Below are 24,511 nucleotides of genomic sequence, written 5' to 3'. Positions count from 1 at the left end.
TGTGGCTCCGCAAGTCCCAAACAGTCCTACAGAGGTTCATCAGGAGAGATGAACAAGATGTTCACTGCAGGGTTATTCAGCATGGTAGAGATCTAAAAACAATCTGGGTGCCTGTCACCAGATGAATGTGGTGGCTACTATTCAGAGTACTGTGCAGCCACCAGCAACAATGGACCAGAAGTACATACAGCCATATGAATCAGTCCTCAAAACCTAGCACTGCATGAAAATAATGTGTTAAATAAATAAGCAGATAACTAAAAGAGAAATAAATCTATAGCAGAATGCCATTTACTAAAAGTTAAAAATATAGGAACACAAACAAGAAAGATATTTTTATAAGAATTCATACATACAAAAAAAAAAGGATCACATCAGACTTGTCAAAGGGAGTGGGAATGAGGACAAGGGGGCTAACTAGAAAAAAATAAATAAAGAAGAGAGAGACAGAATCAAGCCCTGCTTTTCCACTTAACGGAGGCTCTGGACATGTCACATAACCTCTTTGAGTTTTAGTGACGTCATCCGCAAATAACAAAATCCTCCTTGAAGGAGCATGAAGAAAATAAAGGTGCTATGTATGAAGTACCCAGCACGGCCCTATCAATCCCAGGGTGCCTTCAATAGAAACAACCATTACCAGCTGAACGTTATGCAGGTTCACCCTTTGAAGCACATCCTTCCTGCTCGGTTGGGTGTGGGTGCCCACAGATTATTTATCACCAGACTAAGTGGATCCAATGAAAAAAATAAGGCACCATGATGCAAATTTTAGGTAGCTATGAAGGGTTATCCTTTACTTATAGGAATTCCTTTCACTCCGCAAATACTTCTTCCATCCAACATCTGCTGTTTATTTGCACACAAATGAATAATGTATCACTGTATCTATCAGGAACACGGACCCACACGAAGGCCTGAGGAAACATAAATAAAAAGGACTGATTCAATGACAGAATATTAAGAAGTTCTGAGCAAAGGGTGATCCCCCACACACATTACCTTCCTTGCTTTGTCTCATCTAATATGCAACGTGCCACACACCTTATTTTACTCCTCTTCAGCATAGTTGCCTAAAAGCTCAGGGAGTTCTAATATGGAATTCTCCCAACACTGGTTGCTGCCAAATATCTTGCACTTCCTCCCAGAGTGGACTAGAGTGTTATAGATATACACATTATAGATATAGAGAGATAGAGACAGATGTAAAATGAACAAAATGCCCAGTTTCCTGAACATGTCAGAGCTTTTAATGCATCCTTATAAATACACTGTAAACAGAAACCAGTCCATTTCAATCCAGTCAGAGCACCTGAGGCGTCCAGAGCTGCGGAGGGAAAACAGCCTTTCTGCTTGGCCCTCACAGGCTCCCCGCTGGAAGCTGGCCGCTCCCAGCACAGAGGAGAGTCACCCTGTCAGCCTACCACTCGGTGCTTTTCCAAACTGTTTAAACTGTTTTTAAATGGGGGGGGGGGGGCTATTATTACTGCAAGATCAGCCAGGAGCAAGCAGCTGGTTCTACCATGATCCCACCTACACCCACTGGACCCAGACTCTTGGCGGAAAACTTGGAGGGGGCCCCCCATGAGTCATCCCTACACTGAGGGAATAGGGGAGAACACTGCACCCCTAGAAACCAGGCTTAACATTTCCTGCCTTAAGGCCCTACCTCTTTTGAGATTATAAAATGCTGTGGTAAATAGGCAAAATCGCAGCAATGTCTAGTATAGACCATAAGTTTTCAGGGTATCAGAACTCCAATTTTAAGGGGAAATTAAAAGGATTAGGTGGGGAAGTTGTGCTCACCAAAGGAGACACGCACTGTGTCTCAACTGTCTGGGAGACAGGTGGACTACAAGGAAGGGAGGGCTGCCTTGAGGCAAGACCTGCTTAAATCAAGCAGGGAAAGGGATTAGAGTGCTGGGAACAATAATGATAACAGGTCCCATTTATGCAATTTTTATCACGGTCTTGGAACTACACTAAGAACCTTACCTATAAAAGCATTTTATGTGCAAAATGATTAGAATATAAACATAAAAGGAATAATTTACAGCTAGTAATTCATTTGTCTTCACAAGTACAAGCAGAGGGAGTAGTGATCTAGTTGTACTAGATTTTTAACAGAGAAAAGGAAAGCACAGGCTTTCGGGATGTGGAGACCTAGGGAGGAACAGTGCCGCAGTCATGAAGGGAGGTTGCATGGAAATTCGTAGGTATTGCCTTATAAATCAAATCTTTCCTAATGTTAATGGCAAACAAGAGGCTGAATGTATCCTTATGGGAAGACAATGTAGTTGCTATCTTAAAATTTTTAAATTTCACATATCCAGAATAAATATTCTAAAAATTTATATGAAACCACAAAAGATTCCAAATACCAACAGAGATCTTGAGAAAGAAGAACAAAATTAGGGGAATCATGCTACCTAATATCAACTATATTACAAAGTCACTATAATGAAAACAGCCTGGTACTGGCACAAGACCAGGCATATAGATTAACGGAATAAAACTGAGAGCCCAGAAATCAACCCATGCCTTTATGGTCTATTAATATTTCACAAAGGAGTCAAGAGCATACAATGGAGTAAAAATGGACTCTTCAATAAATGGTATTGGGAAAATTAGATAAACACAGGCAAAAAATAAAAATAGACCACATTCTTATACCACACACACAAATATACTCAAAATGGGGCAAAGATGTAAATGTTAGACTTGAAACAACAGAAATCCTAGAAGAAAATATAGGCAGGTAAATCTCAAACATTTCTCATAGCAATTTTTTTTTTCTGATCTATCTCCTTGGGCAAGGGAAACAAAAGAAAAAATGAATGAATGGAACTACATCAAACTAAAAAGTGTTTGCACAGCAAAGAAAAACATCAACAAAATGAAAAGACAACTCAACGAATGGGAGAACATATTTGCTAATACATCTGATAAGGGGTTAATGTACAAAATTTGTAAAGAACTTGTAAAACTGAACACCCAAAAAGCAAATAATCCAAGTTTAAAATGGGCAAAGATCCTGAATAGACACTTCTCCAAAGAGGATATACAGATGGTCAACAGATATATTAAAAGATGCTCCATGTCACTAATCATCAGAGAAATGCAAATTAAAACCACAATGATATATCATACCTATCAGAATGGCTATCATCAATAAATCAACAAACAACAACTGTTGGAGAAAAAGGAACTCTTGTCCACTGTTGGTGGGAATACAGATTGGTACAGTCACTGTGGAAAGTAGCATGGTGTTACCTCAAAAATTAAAAATGGAACTGCTTGATGATCCAGCAATTCCACTTGTGGGAATTTATCTGAAGAAACCCGTAACTCTAATTCAAAAAAATATATGCACCTCCAATGTTCCTTGTGGCATTATTTGTAACAGCCAAGATTTGTAAGCAGCCCAGGTATCCATCAGTAGATGAGCGGATAAAACAAGCATGGTATATTTATACAATAGAATACTACTCAGGCATAAAAAGGAAGAAAATTTTACCTTTTGCAACAACATGGATGGACCTGGAGAACATTATACTAAGTGAAATAAGCCAGGCATAAAAATACAGACAGCGTATGATTTCACTCATAAATAGAATTTCATTAGCAAACTGAACTAATAAGCAAAATAGAAACAGACTCATAGATAGAGAGCAGGCAGATAGCTTGGGAGAAGGATTAAGCAAACAAGAAAAAAAAGAAAGACAACAGTGTAGTGACTGGGGGAAGTGGAAGAGTGTACAAGGAACCATAAAAGACCCCAAATAATAAAATAAAGCAATAAATAAAATTTTTAATTTACTCAGAAACAGGATTTGTTGTCTATGTTCAAACTATTAACGATTAAAAATTAAATGCATAAGACTATTTTTTATCTAGAAGTAAAATTTAGACCATGATTTAGTTTCTTTTCATCTTAATTTTTTTCTAAAAATAATTTTATCAGCATGGCTTTACATATAGTAACTTCAGATCTACACAGAACTTACCTGACATATTATGTATTTAATTATCTGTGTCTGTAAGTCCCGTGAGGTCAGAGAATCTGTGTTTGGTTCCATGCTGTATCAAAAGCACCTAGAACAGTTCCTTCTCTGCAGGTGCTCAGTAAAGATTTGTGGAATGAATGAATGCATGAATATCCCACTCAGGCTTTAGTCTTTCGTCTTGCCCTTTATCCTTCAGGTTAACATCAACTCATAGACTATCAATGCTACTCCCTGTATAGAAAATGGAGGAAAGGGAATAAGGCAGTTCCATGTAGTATGGGTCCTGGAACCACACCACCTCCGTTTAAGCTTGGCTGTGCTGCTTTCTCAACAGCATTGTCCAATTGAACTTGCCTCAATGATAGAGATGTCCTGTTCTGCACTGTCCAGTTCAGTAGCCACCAGCCACATGGACCTATTGAGCACTTGAAGTGTGGCTAGTGGGACTGAACAACTAAATTTTTAATACCGGCCGAAACCGGTTTGGCTCAATGGATAGAGCGTCGGCTTGGGGACTGAAGGGTCCCGGGTTCGATTCTGGTCAAGGACATGTACCTTGGTTGCGGGCATATCCCCAGTAAAGGGTGTGCAGGAGGCAGCTGATCGATGACTCTCTCTCATCAATGTTTCTAACTCTCTCTCTCCCTTCCTCTCTGTACAAAATCAATAAAAAATATATATATAAATTTTTAATACCGTTTAACTTTTTAAATAGTCGCATGTAATCGGAGTTTACTGCAGATCGGACAGCACAGTTCTAGCTGTATATTCCTGGCAACATTTCTTAATCAATCTGTGCCTCCATTCCCTCATCAGTGAAATGGTAAACACTAACAACAAAAAGAATAAACAGCACCCCATAGATTTTATGAGGATTGCATGAAGTCATATGTAGCGCTCCAAAACAGTACCTGGTCCATAGTGAATTCTTAGTAAATGCTGCTATTGTGGGCAAAAGCAGCTGGCTTTGCAATAACAATGACTCCTTAGATACAACAACAATATTAATTTAATATGTAAATAAACATAAGGAAATATAGGCATTTCCAAACGTAAGATTATATCAAATAAGTAAATCAGAAAATAGAGTAAATATAAAGGAAATCTAAAGTGGCAAGCCAATGAGTTGACAATTTTAGTTGATTATAATGTTACCCTAATAAAATAGCAGTTGCTATAGTAGCCAGACATCAAAAAGTCATTTCAAAATCAAAGACAAAGAGCATCTTCCTAAAGAAACCTTGTGAACAATGTAACTGAACAAATGACTCCATTATGTCTGGATTTTACCATAGAGAATAATTCCTTTCCCAACACTGTTATCCAGCTTTCAATATCTACTTTACAACTGCACTCAAGATTCTACATATTTTTCTTATATCTGAGGTTTAATTTATGATTTCTAAAAACTCACAACAGTGTGGGAGTGAACAGGGTAAATGGAGGGGAAAGGGAAACATATATAATACTTCCTACAATCAACATTATTTTTTTTAAAAAAAAACAACAACCTCACAACAGTGAAAAAGATAAAAGAGTTTTTATAAGAAAAATGATTAAGAAATATATCTTGTGACACCACTTTATTATTGTCCTCGGAATCAGCAAACTGATGTTATTGTATATTGAAGGAGGCTTGAATTAAATGTTTTTGTATCGTCTTTTAGTTAGTCTCCAAATAAAATGTTCTTCCCTACCTATATAGGGTTTTGTGTGTGTTTTTTGTGGGGGTTTTTTCCCCCCATTTATAAACTCATGCTTTTTCTTCTTCCCAAAGAATTTGAATGTCAAGCCAAATTTGCAAAAAGTAGAAGAAGGCAGGGAAGGAGGAGGAACAAAGAGGTTTTTGGGCTCCCTCATTAGATGGTACCTGATAGGTTTTCCTCTTGCAACCATTATATAAATGTACATAAATGGAGCAGGAACAGTGGAAACTGCGCAAGATTACTGCTGCTCTGTCACATGCCAGTCCCATCTGCTCAGCTCCTTGAATTATGCTGCTCTCTGTCTTTTTGTCTTTTCCTTTGTCCTCTAGAACCTTGCACTACTCTGATTGTATGGTTGTTACTTTGAAGGCTGAGAACTAAAAGAATTTCTTTTGGAGAATAATCTATTTGAAAACAAGTTTATACTCAAATATGTTAGTGTTTACTTGGTTCTCTAACATTTTTGTTCTTTGTGGTAAGGTCAAAATTATCAAGCCATAAAAATAAAACCTGTTTTCTTCGGTAGAGTTTAAATCACACAGAAATAATAAGATATTTGATTGCACTGACTCTGCAGGAAAATCACCTATGTTGACCCCTTCTCTAAAAAGAGCAGAGAATTTATCTGTTCCTAGAACAGAGCTTTGAGTTGTGGCATCAGTTGGTGCATTGGAAGATAAGGCAAATTTACAAGCATCCTAGGCACTAGATGCACAATGGTGGTGAAAACAGCCATGATCTCTACCCTCCAAAAGCTTCCAGTAAGATCAAAAGGAGCTGCAATTGCTGACCACACTTCCTGTGTGGGCCCTATTGATATCATTCTACAGATGCCAATCTCCAACCCAAAAAGAAGGCCCGCAGGGCACCCACTCTGCAAAGTTCCACAACTCCTTCTCTCCTCTCACTATTACCAATCCCCACATGAACCTACAATGGGAAGGGCTTCGCCCAACAAAAATGGAATAGCAATGAACTGACAGCTCCAAAATGTACAGGATTTCTTTTCCAGATTAAAAGAGAAATAAAATAATGAGGTCATAGGGGGTTTATATAGAACAGTAACCTACTAGGTCCTTTACTTTTTGTTGTTATTTTTTCTGGGGCTGCCTTTCTACTATGATAAAGATGATGATAATGATGATGCCAACAGTAATGATTTGATGATAATACGTACCGAATTTTTATGAGTGTTTTCTGTGTTCCAGAGATGGCATAGGTACCATATTTATTCTTGTTTTACAGATGAGGAACCAGAGGCACAGATAGGCTAAAAAACTGTCCCCAGGTCACACAATGAACTTGTAAATGAAGCAACCACCACACAAATCTAGATGTTTCAGAGCTTATGCTCTTATTTAGTATGGTATAGCTGCCTCCACGCTTTTCTTATTAGTGATACAAAATTCTTTCCAAACCTAAGAAGACCAATCGTGAAGCCATCCTAAATATTAGAAAGTACTATTTCAGTCTCCCAATCTTCACATCAAAAGCACACAATAAGTAATGATAAATTAATGATTGAAAGAATTAAAAAGACTGACAACTCAAATTACAATATTTCTGTAATTTTGTTTGGTATTTTTATATTAAAACTAAAAGAAATTAATTGCCTTATATGCATATGCCATTGAAAGTGGAGTCCTTCATCCCTTTGCTCCTAGTATGTAGTACAGCTTAGAAAAATATGACACTAACTCACTGTGGGAGATTCATGAGTTTTGAATAGTAGGTTCAGAAATTATAATTAGTTTGCATACATCAATCCACATTTTCTGATCCTTCTCTTTTTTAGCAATGACATAAATTGGTGAGTTGGCACTTTGAAGTTTAGAGTTTATGTGGCCACAGAACAAAGCAAAGTCAACTGAATATCATCCATGAATTTACATTTTAGGCAATATGGCAGATCAGATGACCCAACAAACAAACAAAAAAACACTCACAAATCCTCTCAAATAGAACACTTCGAAATTCTGCATTAATATCCAGAACATTTTTAATACACATGGCTGAGCTCATTGTAAGAGAAATCCTTAGAGGTAAGAAAAAAGGCAAAGCAAGACTCCAAAGTAACAGCTGAACAATAAAGCTGACACTGACCTTGGTGGCATCAACTGAATGTTAGTGTTTAGAGTTTCCACCCATCTTTTTCATTATACACATTTAAAAATTATATTATTACAATAGCAACTACTAGAATAAATGGGAGAGTATTTGGGAATCATCTATATGTAAACTTTGCAAAAACATTTATTATATTTACTTTATATCAGAAAAATAGAATATTAAATATTTTGATTATACATTCAAGATTAAATATTCTGACTTTGTATAAACCATGCCACCATAATATTTGTAAATATTTTAACAAGTAACTTGAACTTTCTTTCATGAACATCTATTTTCTTTCCTTTTAGGTTATGCTTAAGATGATTACATGCAGTCCTAATCAAAAATTTTAATGATGATGTCTTTGCTCTGTTTAAGCAGTTTTCTGTAAGTTTATAGCAGCTAATAATTAATGAGTAGAAAAGAATTAAGACATTAGAAAAAAATAAGAGAATAAACCTAAAGCAAATAGAAAAAAAAAGGAAATAAAAATAAAAAGCAAAAATTAATGCTATAAAATAGGTAATGGAGATGAACAATAAAGATAAAATTGGCTCTTATAAAGTCTTATAAATCTGACAAACTTTTATTGTAGTAAATTGATATAAAGAAAACAAAGAAGACATACAACTTACATGCTTGTAAGAATATAAACAGTTATATGCCAATAAATTAAAAAAAATGTAGATGAAATGGAAAAATTATTAGAAAAATATATCTTTACAAAACTGACTAAAGATAAAATTAAAATCTGAATGACTTTATAACCATCAAACAAATATAATAGGTAGTTTCAAAAATTCCTACAATGAAATATGAGGCCCAGTTTTATAAAATAATTCTATAAAACACACAAGGAGTAGATTATTCCAATAGCACATAAATGCTTTCAAAAACCCAAAAAGAGACTTCTCAGCGACAAGTTTTATATAGTCCTGATACCTAAACCAGATACAGACATTATGACAAAGGAAAAAGAAAAAGACCAGCTTTACTCATGAAAATACTTTTTAAAATATTAGAGACTGAGACTCAGTGTATATTAAAGTGGTATTGTTTTTTAAATGCATGATTATTTCAACATTAGAAAATCTGGCATGATTCATATCATCAATATATATTAATTCAGAAAAGTCATTTGATCATCACAAGAGATACAGAAAATGCATTCAATAAAAGTCAACATATATTCACAATCTAAAAACTCCCTACCAATCTAGAAATATAAGAGAACTCCCTTGACCTATTAAATAGTATTTGAAAAAAATCTGCTCCATATGTCATACTAAATGGTGAAATATTAAAAGCATTTCCTTTAAAAATAGAAAGACCAAAAGAACAGAATCTGTTACTCAGGAATGTGTACACTAGTGTACATGTTATATGTATATATACATTGCATGTATATGTGCATTAGTATTATAAGGAATGTACACTAATAACACAAAACTCAGTAAAGTGGCTACCTCTGACTGGATATAATCAGGAAAGTGGGTGGCAAATACACAAATGGTCATTTTATTCTTCTTCTTTAAACCATACACACACACACACACACACACACACACACACACACAGGCACATACACACAAATGTAAACTATATTATTCATAAAATGTAAAATACGTGATTCATAACATGTTTGCAGATGATTGAAAATAATTCATTTTGCAAATATTAAACAACACCAGAATGATGGCTAGGCTAAATAACATAACTACAATAGAAATTTAAATCACCTCTTTCATTGTTCAAGTTCAAGCTTGCCTTCATGTAAGTGATATTTCTATACTAAACAGACACTAAACAGACAAGACTTTACACATTTGAAAATAAATTCTCATGTCATCATAAAACTTGGAGAAGGAAAAACTATAGATGAGACTCATTCTATTACTTGAATAAATCCATCACCATTGAAACTTTAGCTTTAGGGACCACCTCTCCGTCATTAGGTTGGTTTTCTAGAGAGCTTTTGTGTAAAAAAAGAAATCAATTCTTCAACAATGCACAAAAGAGAACAGCCCTTGTCAAATGAACTCATATTGACTGCAGACCTTTTCTCCTTTGTTCTATGCACATTAAATCAGTCCTCATCTTCTAAGAGGTCCCACAGCAATGCTAGGGTGCTGGAATGAATTTCAGGACCAGTCCACTTTTTGGTTTTTCAGCCTATTCAGGCACAAACACATCAGTAGACACTGGAGCCAGAGTCAGGCATTGGGGCTAATGAGGGGGACATTGTGTGAGGGTTAAAAATAATGTTTCTGAGTGTGAGATGGAAATAAAGGCTTAATATTAAGCAGGAAAGTGAGCTTTGGGAAGTTTTTCTCTAATGAACTTTATGCACTTCAGAGTCCCAAAAAAATAAAATAGAAACTATACTGAGCTCAGGTCCCATGTTGTGAAAGAAAAACAAAACAAAACAGAATTCGTGTGTTTTTCAAGTGGGTCCTAGTGACAAAAATCTATGTGACAGTGTACAGCTGTGTCCAATTGCAATGGCTGGGAAGAAAGCAGTCACTCATTCCTTCTTTTTGTTGTTGTTGGGTGTTTGGTTTGTGTTTTTTTGTTTTTAAGGAAATAAGATAGGTAGGAGCTATTAATGAAATTTTTTATTCTGATCGTATGATACATTATTTGCCTATGGCTGGGGTCCATGTTCTGAGTTATTATAAATATTGTTTTTAAATTCTGAAGTCCTTAAAGTTTCCTAAGAAATGGAATTTCAAGCTCTATTTTTATTTATTTATTATTTGCAAACATGCTTGGGCTGCTGCAGAGTTGCAATTATAATGCATAGTTCATGGCCACCAAGATCAAATGGCAGCTTAGAATCCTGTAGTTCTGAATTCCTCAATTTCTTTTGAATTCTACAAGTTATTTGAAAGTGTCCATCTTTAGGCTAAGAAACAAGTCAAAATGTTCCACTGGAAGACCATACCAAATGAGCCCTCTAACAATGCAGGCCACTCAAGTCCCAAAACCTTCTTAGAAGGTTAGGTAAGTAACAGAGACTAATTAAAAAAGCATTTACATCCAAGGCAATGCGTTATAGGAAAGTCCAGGAGAAAGTTGGCTTTTCCTTGTGGGTAAAAGGAGCTTTCCTCCTACTGCATGCGTTCTGGATGATTCCCTTTTCTCATTCTTTTTCAAGATTCATATTTTATCCTCTTCCCTCCAACCTCTAAAAAGTTATCTTACAAGTACTGTCAGGGTGAAAATGGCTCTGGACCTGATCCTATAAAAGGCGACGTTCTGAGCAGCACAGGATGACAGGAGCTCCCTCTAGAGCCCATCCTGCAGTGAATGGAGGGGCCCTCAGCAAAGTGAACTAAGATTTTGGGTGGATCTGCCCATTTCCCCATCCTCGCTCTTCTTGCTGGAGAGCCCTTTCCAGGAGACCGAAAAGTCTCGAAGAGCAGAGCTGTTTCACAAGGACCTACAGGACGCATGGGGAGACCATCTCGCTGTGCTCATCAGCATCTCTGCACCAGCACCTCTCAAGATACTTAGTAAGTTCTCTTGTCAACATCAACTCTGGCTATTCACCATAAAAGCAATATTGATAATATGTAAAGCAGAGACTGTTCATTTGTTCAGTTTTCAATCCAGTGGTTTGGGTCATAGTCATAGACGTAGTAATAACTGATTCTCTCATTTTATAATAAGCTGATGTCTTTGAACCTGAAAAGAAAATATTAATAACAAGAAACAATGGTTTTTTTAAGCTTCTTTAGAAAAGCTAAAGAAATTGGCATGTTAATAAAAAACAAACAAACAAACAAACAAAAAAACCCAGCAATATAATTGTCATTTGACCATAAACTGGAGAATCTTAAATCACTGCTTTCTTTGCTTTGGGAGAAGAATAAAGATTCGCAGATGTAATATTGAGAAACAATTTTCAAAACATTATAGCTACATTTAACACAGAAAAAAAATGCTGCATTGGATTTATTCCTGTTGTTATGTGATGTTATTACATATTGAGAATATTCCATTTTGCTTTTGGTAACAGTGAAGGAAAAATAATTTAGGCATTTCCCCATCACTTGGGGGAACTTAAGAATGCCTAAGTACTGAGGTCTGAACATAATCGAAAGATTGGCTCACAATGCCTTTAAAACATGGCTCACCCCCACTCCAATGAGTTTGTTCAGTTGAAATTATTAAGCAGTTTAAAATGATCTCCAAAATACATTCTTATTACTTTGAGTCATTACTCTAGACAAATAAAATATTAATACAAAATTAAACCCTGAACTGAATCTGGTGTTTGTTAGTAATGTACAATGTCCATATAGAGATGACATTGGCATTTATTCAACACTGTGCAGTTTCTAAAATGATTTTATAGCCATTATCTTTCTTGATCCTCACAACAAGGTAGGTCTGGCATATACAAGTAGTAAAGGAAAACTGTCCTTTAACTTGTACATTGTGAATTTAATCTGTCTACTAAGTTTTTTGAATACTAATCACTCCTCCAGTCCTAGTCTCTTTAATGGTGGCAGCAATAATAATAACCGTAATAATTGCTAACATTTATTGAGTGCTAGCTCCACTATTAAGTGTTTTACATGAATTAATTTAATAATCCTAGAACATAGAAGATATGTATTTTATTTAAGGTCTTTATATCGAGAAACTCTAAATCTGGATATCTATGTGTTTGTCTAGGATCATACCATATTTGCCTTCTACTTTAAGTTCACCCTACTTTTTGTTTTTCCAACATTTACTTTGTTGGCAAATGCTCAGAAATACTTGGTTAACAGATGATATGTTTTTAATATCCATAACTTATAATCTCTTTGTATGTATCTTTAATACAATTACATAAGACTTAGAAAAAAAAAAAAACATGAAAAGTCAAAAGCAGTTAGATAACTTACCCAAAGTCATCCAACCAACAAATGGCCAAGTCAAGATGCAAATCTTACAACCACTTCCCAATTCTGATGCCTCCATAAGCTGCCAGGTCTATCATTATCTTCTGTGTGACTTGGTGATTCCATCCACAATCACCACTTTCACCACCACCATCAATAAGCAAGTCTCTTAAGAGCATTTCTGCATTTGATTCAGGACACAACAGATGATACAGAGCCACTAATGCTGACATGTGCCCTTGTCCTATAGGATTCCCAGTCATAGATTGAAAGCAATGAGATCAGAGATATAACCAGGGGACAGTGTGGGCAAAGAACCACACAGGCTTTAGGTTCAGGAACTGAAAAGGATGGGATGAGGAGTACCTTGTCACACCTAAGCATGTTTGAAGAGGGAAATCTGGTAAACATGTAGGCAGTTATTTTCCCTGTAAATAGCAGTCCCTTTCTTCTATATCATGTTGATGCAGAATGGTAAAAGTGCATATTGAAGACTTATCTTACGATATATTCCTATATACAATAATAAAGAGGTAATATGCAAATAAACCCTCACACTCTATGACCAGGCTGGTAGGAGGGTTATGAAAGACAACCAAATGACCGAACAGCAGGCTGCGTGGGGTGACAGGCTGGCAGAGGAGGGAAGGGGGGCATGAGGGGTGACCAGGTCGGCAGGGGAGGGGATAGTTGGGGGTGACCAAGCTGGTGGGGGAGCAGTTAGGAGCAACCAGGACAGCAGGGAGGGGCAGTTGGGGATGACATGGCCAGCAGCAGTGGACATTTAGGGGCAACCAGGCCAGCACACAGAGGCAGTAAGGGGTGGTCAGGCCACCTGGGGCTGTTAGGGGCAACGAGGCAGGCAGGCAGGTGAGCAATTAGGAGCCAGCAATCCAGGATTAGAGGGATGACTGACTGTCAGGTTTAGGCCTGATCCCTGGGCCTAAGCCAGCAGTTGGACATCCCCCCCCACCCCTGGACTGGAGAGGGTGCAGGCTGGGCTGAAGTAATCCTCCCACCCTCTGTGCATGAATTTCATGCACAAGGCCTTTAGTACTAAATAAATGTACATTAAGTTGGGAGGCAAAAGAAAGTGGCAGAAATAGTGCTGCACTAGGAATCAGATGTGTGTTAGTCTCAATTTTTCCAAGGTGTAATTTTGGCAAGACTTAATTTCTTTCAGACTCCAAAGCAGGAGTCTGAGTACAATTTTTAAGCTTCAATTTCTTCATCTGCAAAAAATGGGTATTATAATAATAAACCTGTAGTGTTGTTGTAAAGGGTAAACATAATAGACTAAAGCTTTTGCAAATAGTGTTGATCAATAGTATTTACCATTATTATTTATAATTAAGTTTTAATATCCATTCAACTAATAAAAGTGTATGAGTCAATACCCATTTGGCACTTGTTTAATGTTTGCTTGGTAGACTGTTGCTCAGAGATGGACCATGCCATTTTCTATAGCATGAATGCCCAATAAAATCACATCTGAAAAAATAATTCTTCTTTTCAATAAATCCATAATCTAACTGGGGTATACTAGCAATAAAAGTCATTAATGGAGGTGAAAAAAGCAAAGCAAAAAAGTCTCAAATTGTTTTGGTTACATATATTTTGCCTACTCTACCCTTTAACATAAAATTACCTATATAGTGGCGCAAAACTTTCATAATTTTTTGAAAAAGAAAAAATTATTTTTCCAAATTCATACTATATCATTTTTCTGGAAAAGTGTCTTTCAAATATTACTGCAGCCCACAGTAAGTACTACATTATACATCACAATCCAGTGCGCACACACACACACATACGTAAATATTTTAGAAAATAAAGGTTTCATAAAACCTTTATTATCTCTATTCATATGTTCTATCTTGTTTTAATCCAATTCTTAATGCTGATCATTTACATACTAAATTGATATCAGGACCCATCAAAGTGTCGCCAACTAAATTTGTAAAACACTGCAGTATAGGATTCCTTTCTCTATAAAGGTTTTCAAAAAATGCCAACTAGGCAGTACTACACTTTGTCCAGTTAACTGGTTAAAATGTAAATATTCAGTTAACTAATATTTGGTATTCCATAGATCCACAATATTGCTGATTATTATTTGAATTTTAAATAAATTCAATTAATCTAGCTTATACTAAACATGTTCTTAAAGTGTTCTGTAAATATATTTACCTACGTGTTCTTTGTCAGTTCCCTTCCCCGTTAAAGGCTCTCTAGCAATCAATTTAGCTTCACAATCTGTAACTAGATTTTCAAAGAGAAAGTATAGGATGCTTTTTATCGAATTTTACAATGACCTTTTCTTTCTTAGGTTTGCTTATTTTAATCCTCCATATTCCCATCTACCATACAAGAAGTTCAATCATCTCTCCCTTGAATACCTCGATCTTAGAATCCATTATAACTCCCAGTATGGTGGAGGGGGTGGAACCATAATTTTTCTTTCTTGGTAATTGAGATCTGCACACAGCTTTGTGCTGTAATGTGCATTCCAGCTTTCTGCTTGTCCTGTGTAAATACATTTTTAAGCACTGGTTATATCAAATTCAACAGGCTTTTGATGTTATCAAATTCCACAGGCTTTCCCACCTTGAATTTTTCCCTCAATCTTTTTTATTCATACTTCATTTATTTTTGGTGTCACTCTTCTAATCCCTGTCATTCTTCACAGCTGGATATATTTGCCTGGTTTTCAAATACTGTTCCTTCTGACAATGATAATAGGCTTTTCCGATTTTGATTTTACAGTCTCACTCTTAATCTTCATTAAAACCAAGAGCACTCCCCTCAGAGACTATTTGCACAAATAGTCTCCAGACACTTAAGTAAATGGCCCTATGATGCATTCAGTACTAAAGGGAAGTTTAGTACCTTTAGGCGAGTTTTCTTCAAACTCCTCTTTGCCACTGTTTTCTAACAGGGAAAAATATGGAGAATACTCTTGATCGATTAAGTTATGCAAGAACTCTGTTTTGATCAACAATTATTTATCATTGATTTTACTACCTTTCACTATTCTTCCACCAGCTCTTTCATTGAGAAGCCATAATCTCAAGATGTCAAATTAGACTAGCTTCACTCAGCCTATCATTTGTAATCTCTTCTCCTATGAAATACATTTATATATAGAATCCCTACCCTACCAAAGACTTGGTTTTATTAAGCTGGAGATGTCAGAATCCAGGTTTGTGAGACTGATTCAACAGTCCCATGCCAACAACTCTATTTCAGAAAGGTTTGCTTCCTTCTTTCATTCTGTCCAAAGTAAGTTCAATAAGACTGATGTCTAGTCTGATCAAAAAATTATTTATCTTCTTTTTGCAAGCAACTCATTTTTCTGTTCTACTTTAGGAAAAGAGATGAGAAATGTGCTCAACGTTATAGTTAGGACAATTAACTATGAATGGTACAATGATCCTGTGTAGTAGGAGTGTCATAGAATCGAGGCTATAATTTGAGAGCTGCATATCAATCATTTGAGCATTTAGCATTCTGGAAAGATTTTTTTTGTTTATTTCTCTTTTCAAATTCCTCAGTGACTTTTCATAACAGCTTTATGTCTAAATCATCAAATATTTTATCTACTATTTGCTAAATGTACCAGCCTCTTGTTTTCCACTGTTGTTATTTCCTTATTATTGTTAAAAATAAAGGTCAGTTCCTTGGTCTTTCCTCGTATCTAATAAAAATTCCAGATTACTCATTATAAAGAAAAATCATATTAATTAAAGCTGGTAGTGACCCCAAAAGTTCAAATCTATTATGCAAATTACACTTTAAAATTCTCCTAATGCCCAGCCAGTGTGGCTCAGTTGGTAGTGTCATCCCATGCACCAAGAGGTCGCTGGTTCAATTCCCAGTGACCTGAAGTTCTTTCTACTCCGCTTTGCTCAGTTTATCTCATTACACCACACACAAAAAAAGTGCATTGAGCCACATACTGCAACTACAGCTATATGCTCTGTTGTTTCTTTTTCTTTATTAATATTTTTTTAATTTTATTCACTTTGAAAGATTTCTAAGGTATGCACATAAAATGTAACATACTGACCTGGCTATCTGGATTTTCTTTACTGGGTTAGAGACTCACACCATACATAAGCAAAATCACTGAATAATTATTTCATGTTAAGCATCTGATACCACATTCTGTTTAGGTGTATATACCAATATATATATATATATATATATATATATATATATATATATATATATATATATATATATATATATGTGTGTGTGTGTGTGTGTGTGTGTGTGTGTGTGTGTGTGTATGTATTTATGGCTTATAGAAGTATATAAGTATCTTGTTAACATGTTATAATGAATAAAAGCTGTTAAATGTGCAGCCTTGCAATAAGAAGAAAAAAAAGTGCAGCCTTGTACCTGACTATATATTATGGATAATATTGATCCTGTCATTTTTCACACATATTCACTCAAAATCTCACTGTTATAAAAATCACTTGTTTTGCCTAGTCAGTGTGGCTCAGTGGTTGAGCATCAGCCTTTGAACCAGGAGGTCACAGTTCAATTCCCTGTCATGGCACACGCAAAGGGTGTGGGTTTGATCCCCATTAGGGGGCGTGCAGGGGGTGGCCAATCAATGATTCTCTCTCATCACTGATGTTTCTGACTCTCTCTCGCTCTCCCTTCCTCTTCTTTGAAATCAGTAAAAATATTTTTAAATCATGTTTTGACATTCACATTCATATATTTTCCCTTTACTCTTTGTCACATGCCTGTTACATTACATAAAAGTAAACAAAACAAAACAAACAAAAAAAAAAACAACCAGTTTCTAAATTCTCATTTTCAAGTAATTTCCCTATAAGTTTGGCTTAGTAAATAAAAAAAATTCTTAAAAGTAGCCGAAGCTGGTTTGGCTCAGTGGTAGAGCGTCGGTCTGCAGACTGAAAGGTCCCAGGTTCGATTCCGGTCAAGGGCATGTACATTGGTTGCTGGCACATCCCCGGTAGGGGGTGTGCAAGAGGCAGCTGGTCGATGTTTCTCTCTCATTGATGTTTCTAGCTCTCTATCTCTCTCTCCCTTCCTCTCTGTAAAAAATCAATAAAATATATATTTTTTTAAATTATTAAAAGTAGAATGTGTTGTTAGGAAATGAAACTACCCTCAGTGGTAGATTACATTTTTTGCTCTGCATCTGGGGAAGTGTTTAAAGTACTCTGGGGGGCCAAAACCATTTTTGGCTCGGTGGATAGAGCATCAGCCTGCAGACTCAAGGGTCCCAGGTCCGATTCCAGTCAAGGGCATGTACCTCGGTTGCTGGCACATCCCTAGTAGGGGGTGTGCAGGAGGCAGCTGATCAATGTTTCTAACTCTGTATCCCTCTCTCTTCCTCTCTGTAAAAAAAAAAATCAATAAAAATATATTTTTTACAAAAGTACTCTGGCAGGGGAACCTCCCCCCATTTCCAAATGGTCATTCTGTAACTGAATTTAGGATGGATTAGCAGCTCTTTGAGGCAAGATCTTGCTTCCTCATACTTCTCAGCATCAGCCACTGCTAAGAACTGGCGATGGTCCTGAATGCTGAGTTTGCAACTTGAGTAACTCCCAACCTTGTTCCCTTTTCAGAGCACCAGCATCATAGCTCTGCACACACAGGGCCACCCATCTGAGCAGGCTTGGTGGGCTCCCAGACACGTCAAAGAGCATATCTGCACAGTGCCCAGAAAGGAGAAACGGGGAAACCTGGAAGACACGTACTTCTCTGTCTGGATTGTTCCTGAAAGCAATGTAATATTCTTATGTCGTCAGTCTTTACCTCAGGCATGGCCCATAAGTACAGGACCATGTCCAACAGTGGTGTGACTATTAGCTCCTAGTTCTGAAGTTTCCACTCCACTGAGGTTAATAATGAGCTAGAGGGGAGAGCAAGAGGAAGAGGGCAGGTGTTCGTAATAGCGCCATTAATTGTATAGAAGAGCAACATCATTGTCAGGCCCAATAAACTAAGTACTTTTTCTAGTTTATTGTTCAGAATCAGGAAAAGAATCATTCTTGATGTTGTATTGCCACAAGAAAATCTCCTGCCTCATCACCTTAGTGTATCATTTCATATGGGATTTTATATTCTGCCTGCCTTTAATTAATGATGTTACATATTAAAATGCCTAGATAACTAAATACACAAGTTAATCATTTGCCTTTCAATGAGGGCTAAACAGTCTCTAAAAAGTAAATGGTACATTAAGTCTCATCTTTCATAGCTAGCACATTACACTTGAGATTAGCCTTGGAACAGTTAAAAGTATGAAAAGTCTCCTTAACATTAAAAAGGATGCTGGAAACTAAACTTTGAAAGTAACTTCTAATATATTATGTTAAATTTCTTGTTAGTGTCACGAGACGTAAAAACAAAACCACATTAGCCCTATCTGATTTCACTCAATGGATAGAGCACTAGCCTGCAGACTGAAGGGTCCCGGGTTTGATTCTGGTCAAGGGCATATGCCCAGATTGCAGGCTCCATCCCCAGAAGGAGGCATGCAGGAGACAACTGATAAATGATTCTCTCTCATCATTGATGTTTCAATCTCTCCTTCTCCCTTCCTCTCTCTGAAATCAATAAAAAATAATAAAATAAGATACATTATCTAATATAGATATTTAAAAAAACAAAACCACATTAAATGACATTCCTCATAAATATCCTCTGTAAACCATCCCCCCCCAAAAAAATTAATATAATTGACATTCTTAACTGCCCTATTGTCATTATCCATTCTTTTTAATTAATATACTTCATTAATAAAGTTATGACTTTTTGTAGTTTATCTAGAAATAAAATTCAAATAAATTTCAAATTAAGGATTTAAAAATAAGCCTATAACTTAAGGATCTGTACCACTCCAGAAATGAAGTAAATGTCCTTGTATCATCTTTAGTACAAAGGCTATCATCACATTTTGCATTGACATATAGAAAACAAGGAAGTATATTTATATAAAGTTTCTGGGGGGGTGAGGGGGAAAGACATTATACTTCACTACCCCAGAACAAATTATTTTTATGTACTCTATTCCAGGGAGAGAAATGAAAAAATATTGTAATAGTTGCAGTTTGCATTAACTCTAAAGCTGGTAATTCTTTTCCAAAGATAGCTTGCTTTCTTTTTAAAAGAAATTTTTAGAAAACCTTAGAGTAAAAAAAAAAAAAAAAAAAAAAATCTTATAAAAATAAAATATTTAGAAATATGTTGTTGAGAAATCTCTTGCAAATGATCGTCAGACCTTTGAAAAACTATCTAATTTGAATCACCAGTCTAAATAGGTCATTTAACTTAGAAAAAATTAAAATGAGTTGCACAGGGTCACCTCTTTTCCTAAAACACCTGCATCCTCAATGTCCTATTGTCTTCAAAGTCGAACAAGAATTAAGTGTCAAGAACAACTATAATACCTTAACGTATTCCAAATCCCAACATTAGTCTGCATGTGAAATGGCCATAAAAGTTTACATTATATATGAAAACAGTGGGTGTATGGGGGTGGGGGGGGTGCTTCAAGAAGTTTGGAATGGAGGGACAGAAGGCAAAGCAGAGAGCTCTCACAGTTCAGGAGGATAATGGTATGTGTGTGGGGGCCTCTACTGGCGCTCTTCTCTTGCCTTTCACATGGGCACATTCCCAGTTCATGCAGCTCACACAAACTTAACACAAAGCAAGCACTTCCATACTGGTTTAGTCTCCCACAAGCGTCTCTTATATCCAACTATCAATATAAGATCACGAACCTTCTCTCTCCTGTCCAGCACCTGTAAAGACTTAATCATCCTAGGACATTCTGATAAACTCAGGGGTCACATCCCTACTCCCCAGAAAACCATCCAGAGCATAGACATAACTGCAAAATCTTGAAGGTAGTAGTATCTTTGAAGTGAGAATGCCATCAGATAAAACAAAATACACATGAGAGAGAAAAATTGGCTCCCTAAGATATCCTTTGTTCCTCCATGCCAGACCATCCATAAAACCAAAAGGACCCCCCCCCCCCCAATGCTGGGGAAATAGGGTGTCAGGTGTCTGAGGATGGAGTCTGCCTACAGAAGGTAGGGCACCCCAGGGGGCTGGCAGAGAGGGAATCAGCTCCATGGCAGGTGGAGAAAGCAGTCAGTTTTGTTTCATGCCTCTCCAGAGCCACCAGGAAATACACCGCATCCTTTCTGGGTTAAAAGTAACTTTGATGCTCAGAGAGGAAAAAAAAAATACTTTCATATGCTCCAGCTAACCACAATCTATCACCAAGAGGCAAAGAAACAGGTTTTCCTCTCTGCCCATCTTCCTAAAGCCACGTCCCCAAAAAATGAGACCTTGATTCTCTCAAGACCTCACTCCGTTTATTTATTTATTTTTTAAGTGTGTGTTTTTTTTTTATTTTCTGTGTACATATCTTACCATTGCCCCCCCTCTCCCATACCTGCCCCCCCTCCCCAGAGTTTTGTGTCCATTGGTTGTACTTATATGCATGTATACAAGTCCTTCGGTTGATCTATTAAAGATGGAATGGAAGCACCTGTGCCCTGGCAAGGACGCACACCGAAGGCTTGACCTCCTCGGGGAATTAATTGCTAAGGAACAGTGCTAAGCTACCTTTTTCTTAAAAGGGTCAAACCCCAAAACAATGAGGATGTCTTCATTTCCAGATGCATGATAAAATTTTTTTTTTTTTTAACAACTGTCTGAACCAGAGAGAGAAACAATTCCACTCCAGCCACTACCCTAACACACACATGGAAACAACGACAGAAACCGTCCCGGAGAGGGACAGAGCAGGCTGCCTCCTTCCAGGACAACCTCTCCAGAATCCGCTCATTGCCCCGCCTTGCCAGCCCCTCGGGGTGCTTCGGTTCGCGCCCTGAACTCAGCTTCTCCCCATCCTTAGTTCTGAGCGGGCTCGGCCCTCCCGGGGGGGTCCTCCTGGGCGGCGTCCCCGCACTCAGGAGGTTCTCAAACGCCCCAAGACCAGACTGCTCTTGCCGGGTCCCGGGAAACCCCGGGGTTCCCGGCCTCCCAAGGGTTCCAGCGACCCCATAACCCCCCAAGCCTGAGCGGATGAAGTTGCTCAGCACCCGCGCAGCCCGGATCCCTCCCACTCCAGCCCCTCGGGCTCCGGCTCTGGCTCCGGCTCCGGCGCCCGCCCGGGGGTCCCCCGCCCTCCGCCTCCCTCCGCGGAGGTGAGCGCGCACTCACCGGAGGTGAGCTGCATCCAGGCGCAGATCTTGTACACGGTGGCCGTGTTGCAGAAGAAGAAGAGGGTGAAGCACAGGATGCAGGCGATGATGAGCATCATGGAGAGGCCGATGAAGAAGGAGGCGGCTTTGAAGGCGCCGGAGGGCAGCGTGGAGAAGTCCGTGAAGCTGCCCCTGCAGGTCAGCTCCCGGGAGAAGCCGTTGCCGACGCAGTAGTGGAAGAGCCCGAAATAGCCGGCTTGCGGGGTGTCCACGCCGTCGCCGATCCAGTAGGGCTGGATGAAGCACACCACGTTGACGATGGCAAAGCAGATGGTGAAGATGGCCCACAGCACGCCGATGGCCCGCGAGTTCCGCACATAGTTGGTGTGGTACAGCTTCGCAGCCTCCTGGGCCGGCAGCATCGCGGCGGCGGCGGCGGCGGCGGCGCCGGGCATCCTCCCCTCCGCCGCCTCCTCCTCCGGCTCCTCCGGCTCCGGTCCTCCCTCCGCCTCCCCCGCCTCCCCGCGCGCAGGAGGCACCCTCAGCGAGCAACTCCCGTGCCTCCTCCTCCGCCTCAGCCCAGCAGCGCCAGTTTCAGAGTCCGCATCCCAGCTCCCGGAAGGAGGGCGGGGGAGCGCCGAGCACCCCTCCGGCTCCCCTGGCACTGCCCCTCAGCCCCCCCCTCCACCTTCCTCCCTCCCGGCCGGGGCGCCAGCCCTTCGCGCCACCCTCCGCCCCTCTTCCCTCCGCGGCTGCAGCTGCTGCAGCTGACGGCGAGGAGCCCCGCGCGGGGCGGTGTGGAGCGCCCGCCAGCCCCTCCCCTGCGCCCCGGTGCGCGCCGCCCGCCCGGGCCCCGGGGCGTGGAGGGAGGGCTTCGGTGACCCTGGGACGCCCCTCAAAGTGGCGGGCGGGACTGGCGCTGGCGAAGGGGCAATCGGAGGAGGGGACGGACGGGAACACCCACGGGGATCCTGGAGGCAATCCCCCCCGGGGTCCCTGTGGGTGTTAGGGGACAGGGCTCCGCGAAGCAGAATCGGAGCTGTTCAGCCCCGCACAGCAACGTGCTTCGACCTCGGCGTTTTTGCAAAGGCGTTTGGGGCAGCGCGGCAGGTGCAGGCGAGACACTCCAAGGGAGAGCAGATGTACTGCACCCCTCACCCTCACCCCCTCCCCATCCTTCCCACCCCACCCCTAGGTACTGACTCCAAGACACTTCCCAGTTAAGGACCACAGAACTGCCCCTGGCTAACTCCAAGGCTGCCTCCAGTCGGCCAGGTGGAGACCAGAAGTTGGGCAGGAACTGGCAGACAATCATGTAAAAGACACCTCCAGGGTGGTCTCAGATCTGTTCAACGGGGGCTGGATTCCTCTTCGGTTGGTTTTCCCACCTCTGCAGCCAAGTGAACTGTAGCCAATACATGCCCTAGACATTCTTTTCAGTCAGGTCACTTTCCCCACAAATTCTCCCGCAGGCCTGCCATGGACATGGATTGGGCTTCTAAGGCGTGGAAGTGGCTGCCAAAGAAATAGTTTGCCTGAAAACATTGGGTAGTTTGGCCAGTGTTAAATTACTTAATTATGTGTTGTGCTGAGTGTTAAAGATACAATAAGGAAGATAGGTGACTTTTTAATTTTCCAGGTATTTCTCCCTGCCCCACCACCCAAAGCTCCAGTAATCTCAATTGTTTTTAGAGTAAGTTCCCCTGAATTATCCATACACAGCTCCTTACATTTGCATGAGGCATTGTTGTTTTATGCCTGCACTTTGTGCTGTTTTCTTAGCTTAATGTTTTCTCTTTCCAGTCTTTCTATTGCTCTGTTAATAGCCTCTGCCTTTCAAATTCCAATTTTTTTTTTTATTACCATGAGTTACTTATTGGTTCCTTCTGATTCTAGTTTAAAAACCAACAACAACATATAATCCCTACTCAAAACAATGGAACCAGAAGACTGGATAGCAGCAGCAGCAGATTTTGGTAACAAACCCATTTTGAACCATATGACCACTAAATTCTCTGAGCATAAAGGAGAGAATTCTGTTAGAGAATTCTGTCAAATGTAAAATTTGACCCCAAAGTTTACACTTAATTGCACACTTTATTATAATGCAAAAACAGGTGTAAACAGTATCTTGCCTTGGTGACCAATTTGCCTTACTAGAGCCGAGAGAGACATGAGATACTAGGTGGAATATGAAACTAACAAAAATTGGTAAGAAAGCTTTGAATGGTTCAGTTTTGCAGGGGGGGGGGGAGGTAAGCTCCAAAAGGTATTTAGCTATATAAATTATTATTATATGGAAGAGGGGTCATACTCTAAGGGTGAAGACCATCTAGGCCCCGCATCTGATAACCTAAAGATTTGAGATTGTATGGGGAGAGAAAGGGAGAAAGTAGAAAAAGAAAAATGGGGCACACAAGATAATGCAGGGCCAAAACTTGGAAAAAAATTTTAAATAGAATCTTACATTCAGTTTTTCCTATAGGTATAAAATGTGGATATTATAGTTCAAGGCAGGACTTTGGAAATCAAGAGGAACTAATGAAACAGTAGCATGAGACATGGAAGTTTAGGTCAGA

General features: G+C 39.0%; 1 protein-coding gene across 4 annotated transcripts in view; it reads right to left on the bottom strand.

The window, feature by feature from the left end:
- The window catches only part of LHFPL3 (LHFPL tetraspan subfamily member 3), a 400,326-nt gene extending 377,045 nt beyond the window's left edge, over positions 1–23,281 (bottom strand). Inside the window, exons 1-2 of one of the 4 annotated variants that reach the window (XM_045578532.1) lie at positions 23,117–23,280; positions 21,952–23,085 (exon numbers count right to left, since the gene is read on the bottom strand). In XM_045578532.1, coding sequence (XP_045434488.1) covers positions 21,952–22,387 — 436 coding nt within the window. In that variant the 5' untranslated portion in view covers positions 22,388–23,085; positions 23,117–23,280. Of the gene's footprint in view, positions 1–21,951 lie in introns of all 4 variants that reach the window. The other 3 variants (XM_036429683.2, XM_036429681.2, XM_036429682.2) reach the window with 3 other exon arrangements.
- Positions 23,282–24,511: the final 1,230 nt, after the last annotated feature.

Source organism: Pipistrellus kuhlii, unplaced genomic scaffold (genome assembly GCF_014108245.1).
Source record: "Pipistrellus kuhlii isolate mPipKuh1 unplaced genomic scaffold, mPipKuh1.p scaffold_m20_p_10, whole genome shotgun sequence".
Taxonomy (NCBI): domain Eukaryota; kingdom Metazoa; phylum Chordata; class Mammalia; order Chiroptera; family Vespertilionidae; genus Pipistrellus; species Pipistrellus kuhlii.
Note: the sequence above shows the minus strand (reverse complement) of the source record. Positions and strands in the feature narration are given on the sequence as shown.